At 41.3% G+C, this 16448-nt stretch overlaps 1 protein-coding gene across 1 annotated transcript; it reads right to left on the bottom strand.

Annotated features, from left to right (window-relative positions):
- On the bottom strand, positions 1–14596 carry EIF2S1 (eukaryotic translation initiation factor 2 subunit alpha). The gene is made up of 8 exons (XM_063117541.1): positions 14517–14596; positions 12090–12331; positions 11540–11619; positions 8887–9038; positions 7486–7592; positions 4595–4692; positions 4017–4160; positions 1–525 (listed from the first exon to the last, which is right to left on the bottom strand). The coding sequence occupies exons 2-8, from the start codon at positions 12328–12330 to the stop codon at positions 400–402; spliced, it is 948 nt and encodes a 315-aa protein (XP_062973611.1). The 5' UTR covers position 12331; positions 14517–14596; the 3' UTR covers positions 1–399.
- Positions 14597–16448: the final 1852 nt, after the last annotated feature.

The following is a 16448-nucleotide window of genomic DNA, read 5'->3' as shown; positions in this document are numbered from 1 at the left end:
TAAATATCCAAGAAATTTATTGAGTATCCGCTTGAGTACAGTCTGTGGAGGAATGTTGGTTTAATTCTCACAAACCTCACTGACAGACATACTGAATGGTTGCCAATCTGGAATCGTTAGATATGAAAATATTAAGGACAGCTTTCAGACAATGCTCGGTTTATTAGGGGGAGGGGAATTAAATCTTCAGTGAGAGGACCTTCCCTTTGAGGAAATTAAGCAGCACGTTGTAGTAGATGGTTTCATGTCTCTTCAAAATTTGGTCGCATTAAAAAACTTGAAAATCAAGTCTTTCTCTTGTGGAGTTTTCAATATCAGACACCTTGTCAGTTGAATGTGTCTTCACTGGTTTGGTGTGTATCCCTAGAATTGCCACTCTATACTTTCACCCCAGGCAATTTAGTCTTCAGTTTTTGCTTCCATCTCCTCGGCATCGTCATCTCCATCCACTTCAGCATTTTCACGCTCCAACCTTTCCAGTTGTCTTGCCAGCTCAGTCTCATCAGTGTCAGTAACCACCTTGGGCTGATAAGTTACAAAAAGATGAACATTTTGTTAGCTTTCTCTATGACCCAGATACAAGTAAGCAGACAGAACTTAGTGCAATGGCACTGAACACAGATGGCTTGTCCAAATGTTAAGGATGGTGATGCATCAACCTGTAAAGCTGTCAAAAGGTTTGTAACACCAGTGGACAACATTCGTCTACATTGCCTGGGAAAGATGCTGTCACAGCTCCATCCTAAACACTTTTACACAGGCCTGAGAACTAGACTGCAATTTAGCACAGTTAGCATCAGGCTGCCTTCAGTTATTTGTGGATTGGGATCACAAAGTCACCATATCTGCTCCCAGCCCACTCTACAGCACCTTTTCCAGTGGCTACAGAGGATGGTTGCTGGTTATGTATGGTGTGGTATAGGTATTTTATTTAAGTTTATAAGATAGAATTTTTATTTCATTTGGCTTGTTTTACCCCATGAACCATTTAATTAGATTGTGAACTCCTTGGGGAAAGAAGTGTTTGAATTTGGAATCTGTAAACTGTAAAGGCAGGAGTGCACAACTTTTTTGGCCCCGAGGGCTTCATGTGAAGCTGGCTCAGGTACCATGTATGCACACGCATACTGCAAATCAGGAAAGGGATATCTGAATCAGGATCGCTGGGGAAAGGAATTCAGTAGCAGGAGCTCAGGGTACCCCTGGGGTTGTACTTAAGGCCTTAAGTTGCAAGTCTGTTCTAAGCTTATGAGATACAGCTGGATACAAATCTAAAAAGTAACTAACTTTTCTATTCTCTCCAAGAATAGAAAGGAAAACAAAAAGATGAAGATAGTATGCTGGATCACATACTGAGATTTTTAGTGTATAAAATAGGTAAGACAATCGCAGTAAATCAAGCACTGTTTCACAATTTATGGCTTTAGTGATTCTTTACCATAGAACCAGCAACAACTGCTCTTGATTTAAGGCAAACACCCAAACATCCCAATTGCAAGGCAAATTGGAGGAGAGGGGAATGGGAGGAGGACCATTTACTCCAGAACGGTTAACATATTAGCCAGACAGCTGGAACCTCAAAAGTACTTACAAGATAATACTCAATTACTTTTGATCAAGTGGATTTCTCTCTTAATTCTACCTTTCCTTTTCATCAAACCCAGGTGAGGCAGTGGCTGTTCTGAACCAGTGCCTGGGTATGGTAATGGACTGGATGAGGGCTAATAAACTGAGACTCAATCCAGACAAGACGGAGGTACTGTTAGCGGGTGGTTCATCTGTCCGGCGAGGTGATGTTTGCCCTGTCCTGGACGGGGTTGCACTCTCCCTAAAGGATTGGGTCCATAGTTTGGGGATGCTCTTGGAGCCAGAACTGTCACTTGAAGCACAGGTGAACTCAGTTGCAAAGAGCACCTTTTATCAGCTTAGGCTGATATACCAGCTGCGCCCTTATCTGGACAGAGATAGCCTAGCTACAGTTATCCATGCTCTGATAACCTCTCGTTTTGATTACTGCAATGCGTTATACGTGGGGCTGCCTTTGAAAATGGTCCGGAAACTTCAACTGGTACAAAACAGGGCAGCACGGTTACTAACAGGGACCGGTCAATGAGACTACATCATGCCAGTCCTTTTCCAGCTTCATTGGCTGCCAGTCCAGGTCCGGGCCCGATTCAAAGTGCTGGTATTAACATTTAAAGCCCTAAACGATTTGGGGCCAGGCTATCTGAAGGAATGCCTCCTCCCGTATGTACCTGCCTGGACCCTAAGGTCATCCTCAGACGTCCTTCTCCGCGAGCCCCTGCCAAAGGAAGTAAGGCAGGTGGCTACCAGCAGGAGGGCCTTCTCTGCTGTGGCACCCCGGCTGTGGAATGAGCTCCCTAAGGAGGTTTGCTTGGCACCTACATAATATGCTTTTAGATGCCAGGTGAAGACCTTTTTATTCTCCCAGCATTTTAACAGTCTATAAATAAATTTTAATTTGGTGTTTTAAATTTGTAATTTTGCATTGCTGCTGTTTTTATCTGGTTGAGCTTTTATACTGTATTTTATATTATGGTTTTATACTGTTGTTTTATACTTTGAATGTTTTTAATTTTTGTTAACCTCCCCGAGAGCTCTGGTTATTGGGTGGTATAGAAATGTAATTAATAATAAATAGATAAATAAATAACAAATGCAAGCACTCCAGCCCAAAGCAATCCCAGTTGTATTTAGGATGGAATATTGAGTTGAGGGAGTTCAGTTTCTGCTTGAATCAGCCTTTGGGGCTGAATTTCCAATAGTAGCCAGATGTGTTTGCAGAGTGAATTTACGAGTAAGCATGTACAATTTGCAGAATCTTTCTATTACGATAATCAGAAGTGACATTTCCAATAAAGGGAAGATTTTATATTAGTTTTGTGTTAACAGCGTACCTATTGTTTATTCAGACTGCCAGCATATTTTTGATTGAAATGTTCAGTTATGGTGCTATGCTATGAAGAATCAGGAACAGGTGAGACTCCCCAGGAGTAAGGAGTGCATCACACCCCCTGCTGGACAAAATCAACAACTTGAAACTGGCAAAGTCCAGAGCTGTTCATTTTACCTTGCAAGCCTCTTTTTGTGTGTGCAAATTATTTCCCGGTCCTCAGAGCTCTAATTTAGATTACTGTGGGGTGAAAGTTGAAAGAGGGAAAGAATAGCTTTCTCTGACCTCTCAACTGCCCAAGCAGTGACCATTTCATTGGCAGATGGGCACAACTGGATACAACCCATTCTCTATGGTCTATTCCATAGTGCCAGAAAACAAGTGAAATTTGATGTGTGAGTTATCTAGCATATTCTATGGGACTGCAAAGTTCTGAGGTAAAATACTATTTTAAAATTAGGGAATGCTTCAAAACTTCAGTATGATGCCTCTGAGGATTTATTATTATTATTATTATTATTATTATTATTATTATTATTATTACTACAACTAAGTTTGGGGCACAAATAAATGGGACTTAAAAATCATGCCGTTTATTTAGAAAGTTGTATCCTGCTTTTCTTTATAAAATAAACCAACATACACACTTAGATGTAGCACAACCAGGTGCTTATATTTTGCGGAAGGGCTTGCCTTGCCTCCTTCTGGACCTTTCCATGCCTGATATTCCTTTCTCCCCACCCCTTCATTTCTTTCCCATCTCCCCCACTTCTTCCTATTTCTCTCTTGCTTATCCCATTTTTCCTTCCTCAAAAATTTGTCTTCTGGTAGGTTTCAAGGAAGCGACAGAACCACCAACTGATTCTTTCTCCTTAGTCCTATCCCTGCCACAGGAGGCTCATGAGAAAAAAAGGGCATGCTGGGAAATGTAAATCCCCTGGTGGGAAATGCATATGCCAGGCCAGCTTTGCATGGAAGGAAAAAGTTTAAAATCTCTCCCTCTCTCTCAGCAAGAACCGTGTGTTCATCATGGGAGGTGTTCATTTGTACCTGCAGAAACTGTGTTAAGGACCAATGAGTTAGAAGAACGAATGATACTTACTTGCATCTGTACATTGAAGACGCCCCTCTTCTCTTCAATCTTTTCTTTGATGACAATCATGGCTTGGCTGAGGACAGAAAGGCCTTCAGTCCTCTCCAGCGTTGTAGTGGTCATCACATATCGAGGAGGAGCTATCAGATTTATCTACAAGAGGGGTGAGATAACTTTAGACTTGCTTTGAAATGTTTAGAAGAAAAACTAGTTATTGATAATGCAATTATTTAAATCTTGAACACAAGAAATGATTTTATACTTGCATAATGTGTGAAAAATACTACATGAAGATAAGACAGACATACTTTTGTTCATTTTCTATATTAAGGGAAGTTTCCCCACATTTCTAAAAATGCATAATTTCAAAAAATAATTAGTAGAAAAATTAATGGATAATTGGGGCAGTTTCAAAGTTGTAAGTCGTTTTTTTCAGGTGGACTATCCCCACTGCCCCCCACCCCCCATGTTCTATTGAAGGGGGAGGGATTAAAACCACAGGTAGGCATCATCCAAACTAGTTTAGGACATTAAAAATGTTCATTTCAAAATTTTCCAGAAAACCCATACCAACGAATGCCACTTACTTTAATGGGCATGCTCTCTGTAGAACAGCTCAGGCCAGCTCTCAGAGCTTCTTTCACTGCATCAATACCCTCGTAGCCATAACAAGCAACTTCAATATCTAGAGGGGCCAAAATTAGATTTGATTAAAATATACAGGAAACTATTCTGAAAAGAGAGCCTATAAATGAAAATCTCTCATTTATTCTATTATTACTGAACTGTAAGTAGTTAGGTAACATTGCATTTTAGGGTAACATGTAAGTGAAAGCTAGCAAACACACAAACGTTATTCCTAACATTTTCTTCTAAATTCATCAAGATTCACTGTACTACTTGCCACCATCAGGTCATATGAACATGCTAAGGAACTGACCCAAATGAGCTGTGTTCAATTTCCACCTAACAATGCCAGTGACACAGTGACACAAACACATCCCTAAAAGCAGAGGAAACATAGGAAATTCAACCTTCCTCTTCTTTACAGCTCTTTCTATAGCCTCTGTTTGATGTTTTACTTCCAGAAAAGTTTGACATCACAGCAATTTTATTCAAACCATGTAGAGAAGAGCCACTTCCCAGCCACTGTCACTTCTTCCCACCCTGTAACTTTCCACCTTTCCAACCTGCATCATTATACCGTCTTCTCTACCTATCCTCCCCCAATCTCTGCTTCCTATACACTTCTTACTTCTGGGGAGAGGGCCCATCTTCCCAATCCTTTCAGGCTTCTGCAAAATCAGCCTAAAGCTGTCAGGAGCACAAAGACTGGTAGACACCACCACCACCCTTTTGACTTTCTGAGAGGTTTTGTACCTAACACCATACACTGTTTCCCAGTAAATTTTATATTTTAATGTACCATTTTATAATTTAAAACACATTCTATATTTTAATATGTCCTCCTTTCTCTCTCTCTAACTAAGAGTGCTTCCTAACAAGGCTTGTATTGCATAATTGCTCTGCATCATTCATAGAATTTTACATGGACTCCTAATAATGTTGTCTTTAACTTATTACCCCACCCGTTTTTCCACAGCTTCTCCCATCTTTTCTCTCTCTACAGAAAGGAAAATACACAATAGCTGCACACAGTGTTTTTTTGTTTGGAAGTGCTAGGAGGCAGCCCTACAAGTACCTTAAAACAAGTTTCACATAGGGAGAAAAGAGATTTGGAAACAGGATACCGATATCTCTATTTTCTTAAAAACTGTAGTTAGTAAGTGGCAATTCTCAGTACTATGGGAAATTCTTATCAGATGGCAAACTGTTTTAGAAGGTTAGGAAAACTTACCATAGGCATTTTATAACCTGAACCTGATTCTAACACGTGACAGAAGTGTCCTATTTAATTCAAAGGGCCTTTAATATTGGCTGCAGGCAAAGCTTCACAGTTGTTCAATATAAACATGAAGCTCTGCATGTAACAGGGATGGACAAATCACAAGAAAGTGGAGCTGTTCATGAACATATTGGTGGCCCAGATCTAGTCAACTATATTTAGTAACGGGGAAGTTTCTTATCACTAAAGACGACAGAACCACAATATTTGAGCTTTATGCTTTAAACTGTTAATTTGCCAAACACTCCTTTGCAACACTAATTTAGTAAACAGCATATATGTCAGTATTAGCCTTAACAATCCTGCAACCCACACCCTAGTGATTCATAACATCTAACTAGTATTCCTGTGGACAAGACTGATCTAACATAATTAGTGTTGGGATTTATTACCATATTTCTTACAAAAAGCTTTAGGGAACTCCCATGTTTCCTTATAATCATGAACGGCTAAATCCTGACAGACTGCTCAAGTAATTCATAACTATAAACGCTACAGGCAAGATGTGCAAAGCTTCTTGGGTAATTTTACAAGAGTCAGGTCTAACAGCTTAAGTCTGTGATCTCATCTAGTATTCATACAACATTTGGAATAAAAATAAACCAAAGTTTAAATCAATTGGGCAATCAACCACTTGTACAGAAATGTCAACATGGATCCAATTTTACCCAGAGTCTTCCCTGTTCTTTAATGTAGCTATTCCTCCTCTATATTCATCAACTTAACACTCTCTCCGAGTTTAAGCCAGCCATAACCTTCCCCAACCTGGCGCCTTCCAGATCCCATCATCCCAAGCCGGGATGGTCTTCTAGAGGGTACTAGATTGCGGAAGGATTCAATAAGCCACAATGCAAGGGTGGGGAATTTGTGAACTTCCACATGACTACAACTCCCAACATTCCTCACCAAACATCTGAAGGGCCACAGATTCCCCTCCCCTGCCATAAAGTATGAAAAGGATGCATATTACAGGACATCCAAAGGATAACAACATGACACCAGCTTTCCAAGAACATTTTAATTAGGCCCAATAGTGTAAAAATGCAATAAAAGAGAGGCCACTTCAAAAACCCTTCATAAAAAATTGCAGTCTCATTTAAGAGACTGTAAAAATGTAGTTTTTTAATTATTTCAGTTATCAAATTGTTAATTGTATCAAAAGTCTGGGAGCTCTTTAATTTTTTCTCAGGAACTCTCCATTTTCTAGAAGTCTAGCTCCAGAAATCTATTAGATTTCTTTTGGCTTTATTGCTTGAGAACATTAAACTCTTTTCCAATAAAAAGTTTTTCGAAGTCTAAGTATTTTGAAATGTTTATTCCCTCAGTGTACATCCAAACATTGCCTAGCCATGGTACATACAGTTTTCTATCTATTGGTACCTCCACTTGAATAGTTGGCACTATTTTAGCCAATGTCTACACTTTCCTTCATAGTAAACTCCAAGATATTTTATTCATCCAAGGATATTCTTTCATTCATACAGTTATGTTCTTCCAAAAGACTGTAGCCATGAGCTCATTCTAAATTAACAAATCATTATTTCTTTAACCAATTCAGGTTTTGGGACTCACCTGCTCGAATTTTGACGGCTTGTGGTGTCAGACGCCTATTAATATTGTCAATGAGCACGCGCTTCTCATCTTCTGTTAGATCCAGTCCATCCAAGATTGCGGGATCCCTAGGTTAAAAAAAATCATAAACGTAAGCTCACCAGCATGCCTTAAAATATAGGTGATAGGAGAGAAAGGAGCAACATTAAGGTATTGTTTCCAGAAAAATCATAGACTATACAAAGAAGATATAAGTTTGTTTGTTCATCCTTCTGTACACAAGAGGGCAAGAAATAGGGATCATACTTGTGTGCTGCTTCATTTTCCTCTGCTCTATGCAAATTCCCCCTCCCTTCCCTGGGTAAGCATGGCATGGCATCATGTCTGCACTAGTGCTAACCCAGGATCAGAAATGTGGTGTGCTTACGAAACTGCATGCTTGAAGGCAGCATATGCATAATAAAAGCAAGGAGGTATTTGCAGAGAGGTTGTGTGTGAAACTGCTCTCCAGTCTCTTAAATATATTTGGAAGAATAGCAGGATCACATTTGCATGGGGCAATGTAAGTCAGACAAACAGTCATTTATCTAAGAAGTTAAAATCCTCTGGCACAAATCTTGCACAAACAGACCAGGTTCTAGTTCAACTTCATTCTCATATTCTACCACAACTGTCAAGTTTGACTAAGGCTTAGTTCTCATTGAGGTGCTAACCCTGCATCTTGGCTGTCCCACTTCAGAATGCAGCATGACTGAATTACCTCAAAAAAGAGGAAAAACCCAACTCCAAACAAGAAAACTAAGTGTCATAGAGAAAATTCTTGCCTAGCCTTCTCACTGGCATGCTTTTATAAGGAGGAACATTCCATCAGTAGCAATGAACATGAACAAGCAGTTAATGCAGAGAGAGGTGCTCTTAAATGATATTCAAATTACTAAACTAACTTCCCCTGAAATCTTACTAAAATCTAAACATAAATCATAACTCAGCTTAAACAAAGCTGCCATTTGTTAGTCAGGATCAGACAGAGAGAAGATTGGATCCAGAGTCATCCTTCTGTCCATGGAAAAGTTCCTTCCATTCACAGAAGCAACTGAAATCCAGTAAAACCTTCTGTTAGAGAAAAAGAGTGTTTTTCATCAATTCCCCCTTCAGTTCCCAGTGCCACTTCTCATATTGTCCTGGAGGGTTCACCCACACCCGCTTTAAAGCGGGCTGAGGGGGACGGAGGAATCCATGAAAAGTGCCTCCTGCCTGCCTTCAGTGGCAGTATCCCATAAGTTGACTTCCACTCATGGGGAAACTTGAATTCAACCCTCTGCACCTGGCTTTTTACATTCATGCATAAATTTTTAAAAAATCAAAACTACTGAAACATTTGGGATAAAAGTAGAATACAAGGTGGAAACGTAGTGTGCTTACGAAACTGCATGCTTGAAGGCGTCATATGCACCATATCCCGGCCTCTTATACTTGTCATCAAATACCCAAGCAGTTCTCTGGAACAGGCTCTCCAGTTGTTCATCCTTTGTATATTCTAAAACCTCAGCAACATGGCGAAGGATGCTGTAAACCTAGGTATGAGTGGGGGAAAGGTTAGGTAAGAATGCAACAACGATACCAAAGGCAATAAAATAAATTCAAATGATGGCAAACTTATATATATAGTCTGACAACCCCTTGTGCATTGTGCACATTAAAGTGATCTTCCTTAAACAAACATTAGGTATTTCATCTATGACATCTGCGCAATATATAGCTAAGAATCTATTTATTCAGTTATTTATTGCACTGCTGATAGTGTAAAATAAAAGCCATAGACCAGGGATGTGGAACCATGAGTCCATGGAAGTCCCCCAGCTGGCCTGCAGAGCCTCCTTGGATTCCTTCATGGGGAGAGGTTGAGCCTGTTATAACAGCGGGGATGCAGATGGCAGGGGGCTAAGGTGGGACTGAGAGGAGCAGCTGCTCTTCCCAGCTCTGGCTGAGTCCTTTTCTGCAGCATCCCCATGGATACAATATGCACCGCATGAAGCCAGGAACTCAGCCAGTGTTGTAAGAAGCGGCTACTCTTCCCAGAGTGGGCAGAGTTCTTTTGCATGGTGGGCACCTCATGGGAATCATGTGCACTCATTAGCTGAGGACTAAGCTGGTACTGGGACAACAAGGTGCTCCTCCTAGTGCTGGTTGAGTCCCTTTCTCTGTATTGAGAGAGAGACACAGAACTCTGTGTCTTGCACAGATGAAACTGGCCATGGTCTTGTGTCTTTTCAGCATGGAGAAAGGCAAAATGGGTGGGTCAGTTACTACCACCCTGTTGATGTCATCTGACCTATGGAAGACCTTATGTAGGGCAATTCAGCCCCACCCCTCAAGCAGGTTTGGCACCCTGGTTTAGAAAAAATGTTTCATACTTAGTTATAAAACTTGGTCACTGCAACTACCTTGCGCAGATGAAACTGGCCATGGTCTTGCGTTCTTCCATCCTATCTTTATTCACTCTCCTGGTATAGAACGTAATTGGGGAGGTGACTTGAAATGCAGCCTTAGCTGTATGGGAACAGCTTTTCGGTAACTGGCTTTTTCATAGCTGGGGTAATGTTTAAGAAGGGCCCACTAGGTGAATTTGTTTTCTGCACAGCTTATGAAATGTTTGTTCTCTTGCTTGCACTATTTGCAGCAGCCCTCAGCCCAGCTTTCCAGAGATCAATTGATGCACGCAGATAGTGTAAATAATATGTAGGAAAAAGAAAACAACTAATGAAGATTCCATGAACAATACCAACCCAGATCTACATAGTCTATGACTGGGAAATCCAACCAGAAGCACTTTAAAGGCATGAAATCACCACATAGATGAGTATGGGTACTACACCCTACATAACAGCCATAACAGAATACACTGAAATTCTGCTAGTTTTATTAATGTTTTCATGCAGCCATGAACCAAACTTTTACACTCATGCTGGACATCGTGCACTGGACAGCAATTAGCATTTGTATGCAATTGAAAAAAACACTGTATCCAACAAACTACAGTGCAATAACATTAACACAGTTTACAGCTTTAGGCTGTTAAGATTAAACAACCCATCGGACAAAATCAGATGTTGTGGACTTTCACTCACGTGATGAGACAATCTCCTCTCACCCTTCTTGCATCTCTCCCTCAACCCCACCGGATGCCCTCCCAAAATCTATTTGAGGCTCCCCGAACCATTCAAGGCAAGGAGGGAGTTGCAGGGGCAAGGGGAAACCATCCCCTTCCCCATTCTGCTGATAGATGCCACTCCATCAGCAGGATGGATTAATTGGATAACACTCATAATTGCCAACAAAACCACTCTTCACTTTGGTGATTTCTCAGGAATTTCTCAGCACCATGTACACTGATGGTGCTATATAAATAAAATAATAATAATAATAATAATTTTCATTTTCTTATTCAGTCTACTTATTTAATAGATCTAAATGCCCACCCTTTAGGGTGTCTATCCTCATAATGCAACTTATAGTAACCAATACCAAATAACTAATAAACACCAAAATAATCAAACATAAAGTATACAACTATATAAAACATAAAACACAAGAAGATAGTAGTAGTAGTAGTTGTTCTTGTTATTATTATTATATTTATTTGTATCCCGCCTTTTGCCCAGTTACAAAATGATGCCTAAAACCACTCAAAAACTGATAAAAATAAAGGAAACTTTAGGATTTTTCTAAAAACAGGGTAAGAGTTGTACGCATCTCCCTGGGAAGTGAGTTCCAAAGTGACAGGGCCATTACAGAATAGGCCCTGTCCTGGTACTGCTGGAAGAATCAGAGAGCAGGCCTCAAAAGCAGACTGCAAGGCTTGGGCAGCTTGAGAGCTTAGAATAGTACTTGCAACTGCCAAACATTCTAACCATTAGTTAATGCTGTTGCATAAACTGGGTCACAAGGCATTCTGCTACAACTTTTAAGGTAAATTTTTCAAAAATTACATACACATTTACCAGAAGAATGTATTTCTACTGCATCCATCAGCAAAGCAGGAGAACAATGACCAACCAACCATACGGGAACTTACAGTTTTTGATTTGGTGAATTTGTCTTCACATTTAACTGCCTCCTCTGGGGAAACTCTTCTTTTCGACAAGTCAATATAACCTAATACAAAACACATTAAGGATCAACACAAATCCTCAACTGTTCTTCTCTTCTATGAAAAATGTCCGGTCAATCCATATAGTGCAGTAGGAAATTAATAAAATTTGGGTGATGGATGAATCAGTTCTCTTTTTGCTTCCCAGTCTAATGGATTTACATACAAGTCAAACATAGCTTCTAAATTATGACAGAAAACATCAGATGAAAACAATCATGCATGGGCTAGATCCAGAGATGGAGAAGCAGAATCCCACTCACACAATGCAGCTTTCTTGGTTCCTCCCTGCACCCCCAAGCAACTTATCAAGGGAGGTGTGATAGGGCACACGGGGTTGCAGTGGGACAGAGAAATTGGAAGAATTCAACAGGGATGCCTTGCACAAGCGGCAGTGCCTTTTCATTTGTGCAAAACTTCTTTGGATTGAAGCACTTGGATTTAAAACGGCACTCAACAATCTTTATCAACTTACCTTTCTCTTTATCAACCCTTATGACGACGACACATTCATTTCTGCCAATTCGGATGAGTTTGTTTATAGAACGGATACGTCTCCTGGACAGCTCACTGAGTAGAATCATACCCTCAATATTGTTATATTCCAGAAGGCTAACATAGGCTCCCATTTCTGCAATGGACCGGACGTTGACCATAACCACATCTTCTACTTCTGGAAATTTATGCTGGTAAAATCTACAACTTAGTCCAGGCATCCTGCAATATTGGGATATAGAAGTAGAAGCATTTATTCATTTTATAATAGCTACAGCTACTCGTGGCAAAATCAAAGCAAGGCTCAAAACGAGTGAACAGAAACGCCTATCATTTAGCTTCTTACTTCAGGCATTTGTAAAACAAATTATTAAGGTTAACTAAAGGATAACTAAAATAAAACTCCAAGGGGTTTATTACTATGTAGTTCGAAAAGTAAAATGTTAGCAAAGTGCTCTGGAAAAATATTGAAAATAAAGCACATTAGTTGTACGCTGGGGATTGCTATCTCAGGGGAAAGTGGTAAGCAGGCTGCAAACCTAGATTGCTGCATGCACATCCCAGTGTGAATTGGGAAGTCCCCAATGCAAATCTCCCCTCACCTAAAAACTCACTAGGTGGTCTTAAGCAAACCACTCCATCAGCTTCAGGCCCAAATTTGCAACAAGACTGACATACCTTATGGAGTTGCTGAAAGAACTACTGAGAATGTACACAACATTCATCTCCACCACCTATTCCAATAGATGCTTTTCAGTTTCTATCAGACACAGATCCTTCTCTTCAACTTTACCTGAGGAGTGCTTACTACCTTGACAGGACGGTTTCCCCTGGGGTAGCTTCCAAAGCATATGTGACTTGTTGTGGAGCTGTTTTGACATTGGGTTTCTAGGTGAACAGCACTGGAAAAACTGAGTATGGAGAACCTAGATCTATGTCATGCTTTGTTTAATTCATTAGATAATACAGACCAAAAACAATTTCAACTTCCCATTCTTAATGAGAGAAATTATGTTTGCAATTGTCCAAGGCTTAAATTTGGGAAAAGGTTAAGTTATTTCAGGAATACATTTGGAAGCCACAAACTGAAACAACAGATTAATGGAAAACTATATGAAAAATCTGAGAGTGCCTCTGAAAGCATGACTGTGTTAACAGTTTTCTAAAAGAGCAAGAAAAAATTCTTTACATTATTTTATGTCTACCATATGGAGAATTTTCCAATAAGGAACTGTAGGAAACATACAAAGAAAATTATCTTGGATGTTCCAGATTAGTTTACTGTTAATGTATTTAAAGTTTACACTAAACCAAAAGCCCCCTCAAAAGTATCATGAGATTAATTAAAATTCAATGCTGCAAGGTGGGATGTAATGGGAGTTCCCCATCCACCCCACTCAATGCTCCATTCATTTCCCCTTTTCTCTGTGCCTGAGAATTGTGTATTTTCAAGACAGTCTTTTATCTTGTGGTTCTTTGATCTTGTCATGGCCCAAGCTGAGGAGTGCAACATCTTTGCTCCAATTTCAAAGGCCCCCACAGACGGTGATAAGTGAACCCAGCAAAGGCAGACCATTTTCGCTTGATTTTAAAGTGAATAATTTTATGAACACCCTGGAACTGTGGCAGCTTTCCCAACTCTTCACTCTGTCTGGAGAGACAGATCATGGAAGGGAAGTGGCAGAAGCACATTACAGACGAGAAAGCTTCCTCTTAGGACCCAAACGGGGGAGGGTAATATTAAGTTGTCCGAGGGCCGGGTGGGGGGGAGAACCACTGTTTCCCTGCAACTGGGAGAGGGGGAAATGTACCAAAGGCGACCATTTGGAGCGCGCCGGCTAGAACAGTCCTTCTCTTTCTCTGCACCCTGAGCCGACATGTTCCACACTACAAGTGCATCGCTGTAAGTTCCCCGGTCTTTCTTCGTCCAGTCCTTCTAGACGGCAATTTACAAATCCTCCCACAAGGCAGCAAACGTGGATGTGTGACAAAACGTAACTCGGCGGGGGACGAAGCGGCGGGCCTGGGCGGGAGCCCTTTTGTGACACACATATCGCGCAATTCAGCTAAGGGAGGGAGGCCTGGAGGAAAGAAGCGCGGCGAACCCGCCAAACCCTCGCGTCGGGAGCCGTTTCCGCGGGTCCGTCCGTGGAGAGGCAAGGCCTCGCCATCTCCACGCCCTGAAGCACAGGCGGGGCTCCGAGCCCTTCCTGGAGAGGGAAGCGACGCCTCAGCCATGTCGCGCCGGAGAATACTCGACATGGCGGACCCCCGCCCACCTCTGCCCGTCCGCAGTTCCGCGGCCGGCTGGGATCTGGAGACCGCGCAGAGCAGCCCGCCCCGGCCCCTCCTCTTGTGGGCTACCCCAGAACGAACTCGCGGGCCCGGGCCCTTCTCACCACTTTACCTGTCCGCTCCACAGGCCCCACTCGCTAAGCTCTGGGGAGGAGTCTCCGCCGACTGCGCGTATCCGTCTCTTGTCACAGCGTGGACCCTCTTCAGACTGCGCAGTCGCCATCCCGCCTCTTCCTGTCAGCCTTCGGCCGGAAGCACTTTCATTCTCCGGCTCTTATAGGTCTGTGGAGCTCGGAGAGATGGAAAAGCTGAGCCCTAGGAGTGCAATCTGTACTCGCCCTTTCGGACCGTAATTGAATTGCTTTACCCTCTATAGAAAAAGTATAAAATGAGGAAGGCTACAGTCTGAAGACGGAACTTGCTGGCTTCTTTAGACCCACTCTTTCCCCTTCCAGTTAAGAGAAAACAATTGAGAAATCCGGAAATTTCATAAATTTATTTATTTCATTTATGTACCGCCCCATAGCCGAAGCTCTCTGAGCTGTTTACAACTGTTAAAAAGTGAACATTAAAAACAAATATAAAAATTTAAACCCATCAAAAGCATAAAAACAACAATATCCATTTAAAACAAACTATTCTGGGGTCAGTTAAAAGCTCAGCATATGTATATACTTTTTAAGCTCAAATCTCAAACCTTAAACACGTGATAATGCAATATAGGCAGTAAGGTGTGTCTTACAACAACCCTGCAATGTATCCACAGCTGTTAATATTTCAGATAAGTGGGGGAGCCGAAGTTAGTTTGGATTTCTCCCCACTCTGAATAAATTCTTGAGCTCTATTGATTTGTATGCAGCCATGTTGCATTTTTAATGTATTAAAAGTGTTAAATTTTCCACATGAAACGAGATCTGAGTGACAAACATCAGGAACTCCTATCTTTGCTCCCATCTTATATTTGGGGGAAAGGCATGATGCTGATCAGTTGCAACTAAGCTAAAGTGTCAGACTGGGAGTTGGGAGATCTGGGTTCTAGTCCCCACTTGGCCATGGAAACCCACTGGGTGACTTTGGGCCAGTCACAGACTCTCAGCTCAACCCACCTCACAGGGTTGTTGTGAGGATAAAATGGAGAGGAGGAGGATTATGTATGCCGCCTTGGGTTCCTTGGAGGGGGAAAGGCAGGATATAAATGCAATAATAATAATAATAATAATAATAATAATAATAATAACTGCTGCATCTACTGTTTTTTAGGGGTAGCTCTTTCTTCCTCCCCGAGAAGGCCCAAAGAGTTATAACCCTGCAATGTAGTCCACATGGAAGAATTAAGTGCATGAACTGATCTTTTCAGAAAGGGAGTCGGAGGAACTGAAGCAAACAATTGTGACAAAATGATCAAGTTCTTGACCTTATTGACAAATTGAAAGCTAACAAAAGTCCCTCATCAAAGGCACTTGAGCAAATTTAGCAATCATGGAATGAGAGGAGAGTTTGTCTTATAGATCGACAATTGGTTAAAGAACAGAAAGCAGAGATTAGAAATAAACTGTAAATTCTCCCAAAGGAGGGATTTAAACAGTGGGGTCTCACAAAGATCTGTTTGGGACTAATGCTTTTCAGGTTGTTCATAAATGATCTGGAATTATAAGTGAACAGTGCGTTGGCCGGGTTTGCTGATGCCACCGAATTATTTGGTATGGTTAAAATGAGAGGCCCCAAGAAATATCTCCAAACTAGGAGGAAGGCCATCAACACGGTGAATATGGTTCAATGTAAGCAAGTGTGAAGCGATGCCATCTGCCAGGTATACTTTAGGGTGGATTCCTGCATTGTGCAGGGGGCTGGACTCAATGGCCTTATAGGCCCCTTCCAACTCTACTATTCTATGGTTCTATGATATACTCTGATGAGATCTGAGCTAGCAGTGACTGACCAAGAGTTCTTGGGGTTGTGGTGGACAACTCAATGAAAATGTTGAACCAGTGTGTGGCTCCAGTGAAAAAGCAAATTCCATGTTAGGCATAATTAGGAAAAGAAT

This window comes from Elgaria multicarinata, chromosome 2 (assembly GCF_023053635.1).
Source record: "Elgaria multicarinata webbii isolate HBS135686 ecotype San Diego chromosome 2, rElgMul1.1.pri, whole genome shotgun sequence".
Taxonomy (NCBI): domain Eukaryota; kingdom Metazoa; phylum Chordata; class Lepidosauria; order Squamata; family Anguidae; genus Elgaria; species Elgaria multicarinata.
Note: the sequence above shows the minus strand (reverse complement) of the source record. Positions and strands in the feature narration are given on the sequence as shown.

Excerpts from the sequence above, each read along its gene's own strand:
- EIF2S1 (XM_063117541.1), bottom strand. The coding sequence starts at position 12,330 with ATGCCTGGACTAAGTTGTAGATTTTACCAGCATAAATTTCCAGAAGTA. Across the intron at positions 11,620-12,089 it reads AAGGGTTGATAAAGAGAAAG|GTTATATTGACTTGTCGAAA; the intron begins GTAAGTTGATAA and ends GTTTTGTATTAG. Across the intron at positions 4,693-7,485 it reads AGCCGTCAAAATTCGAGCAG|ATATTGAAGTTGCTTGTTAT; the intron begins GTGAGTCCCAAA and ends TGGCCCCTCTAG.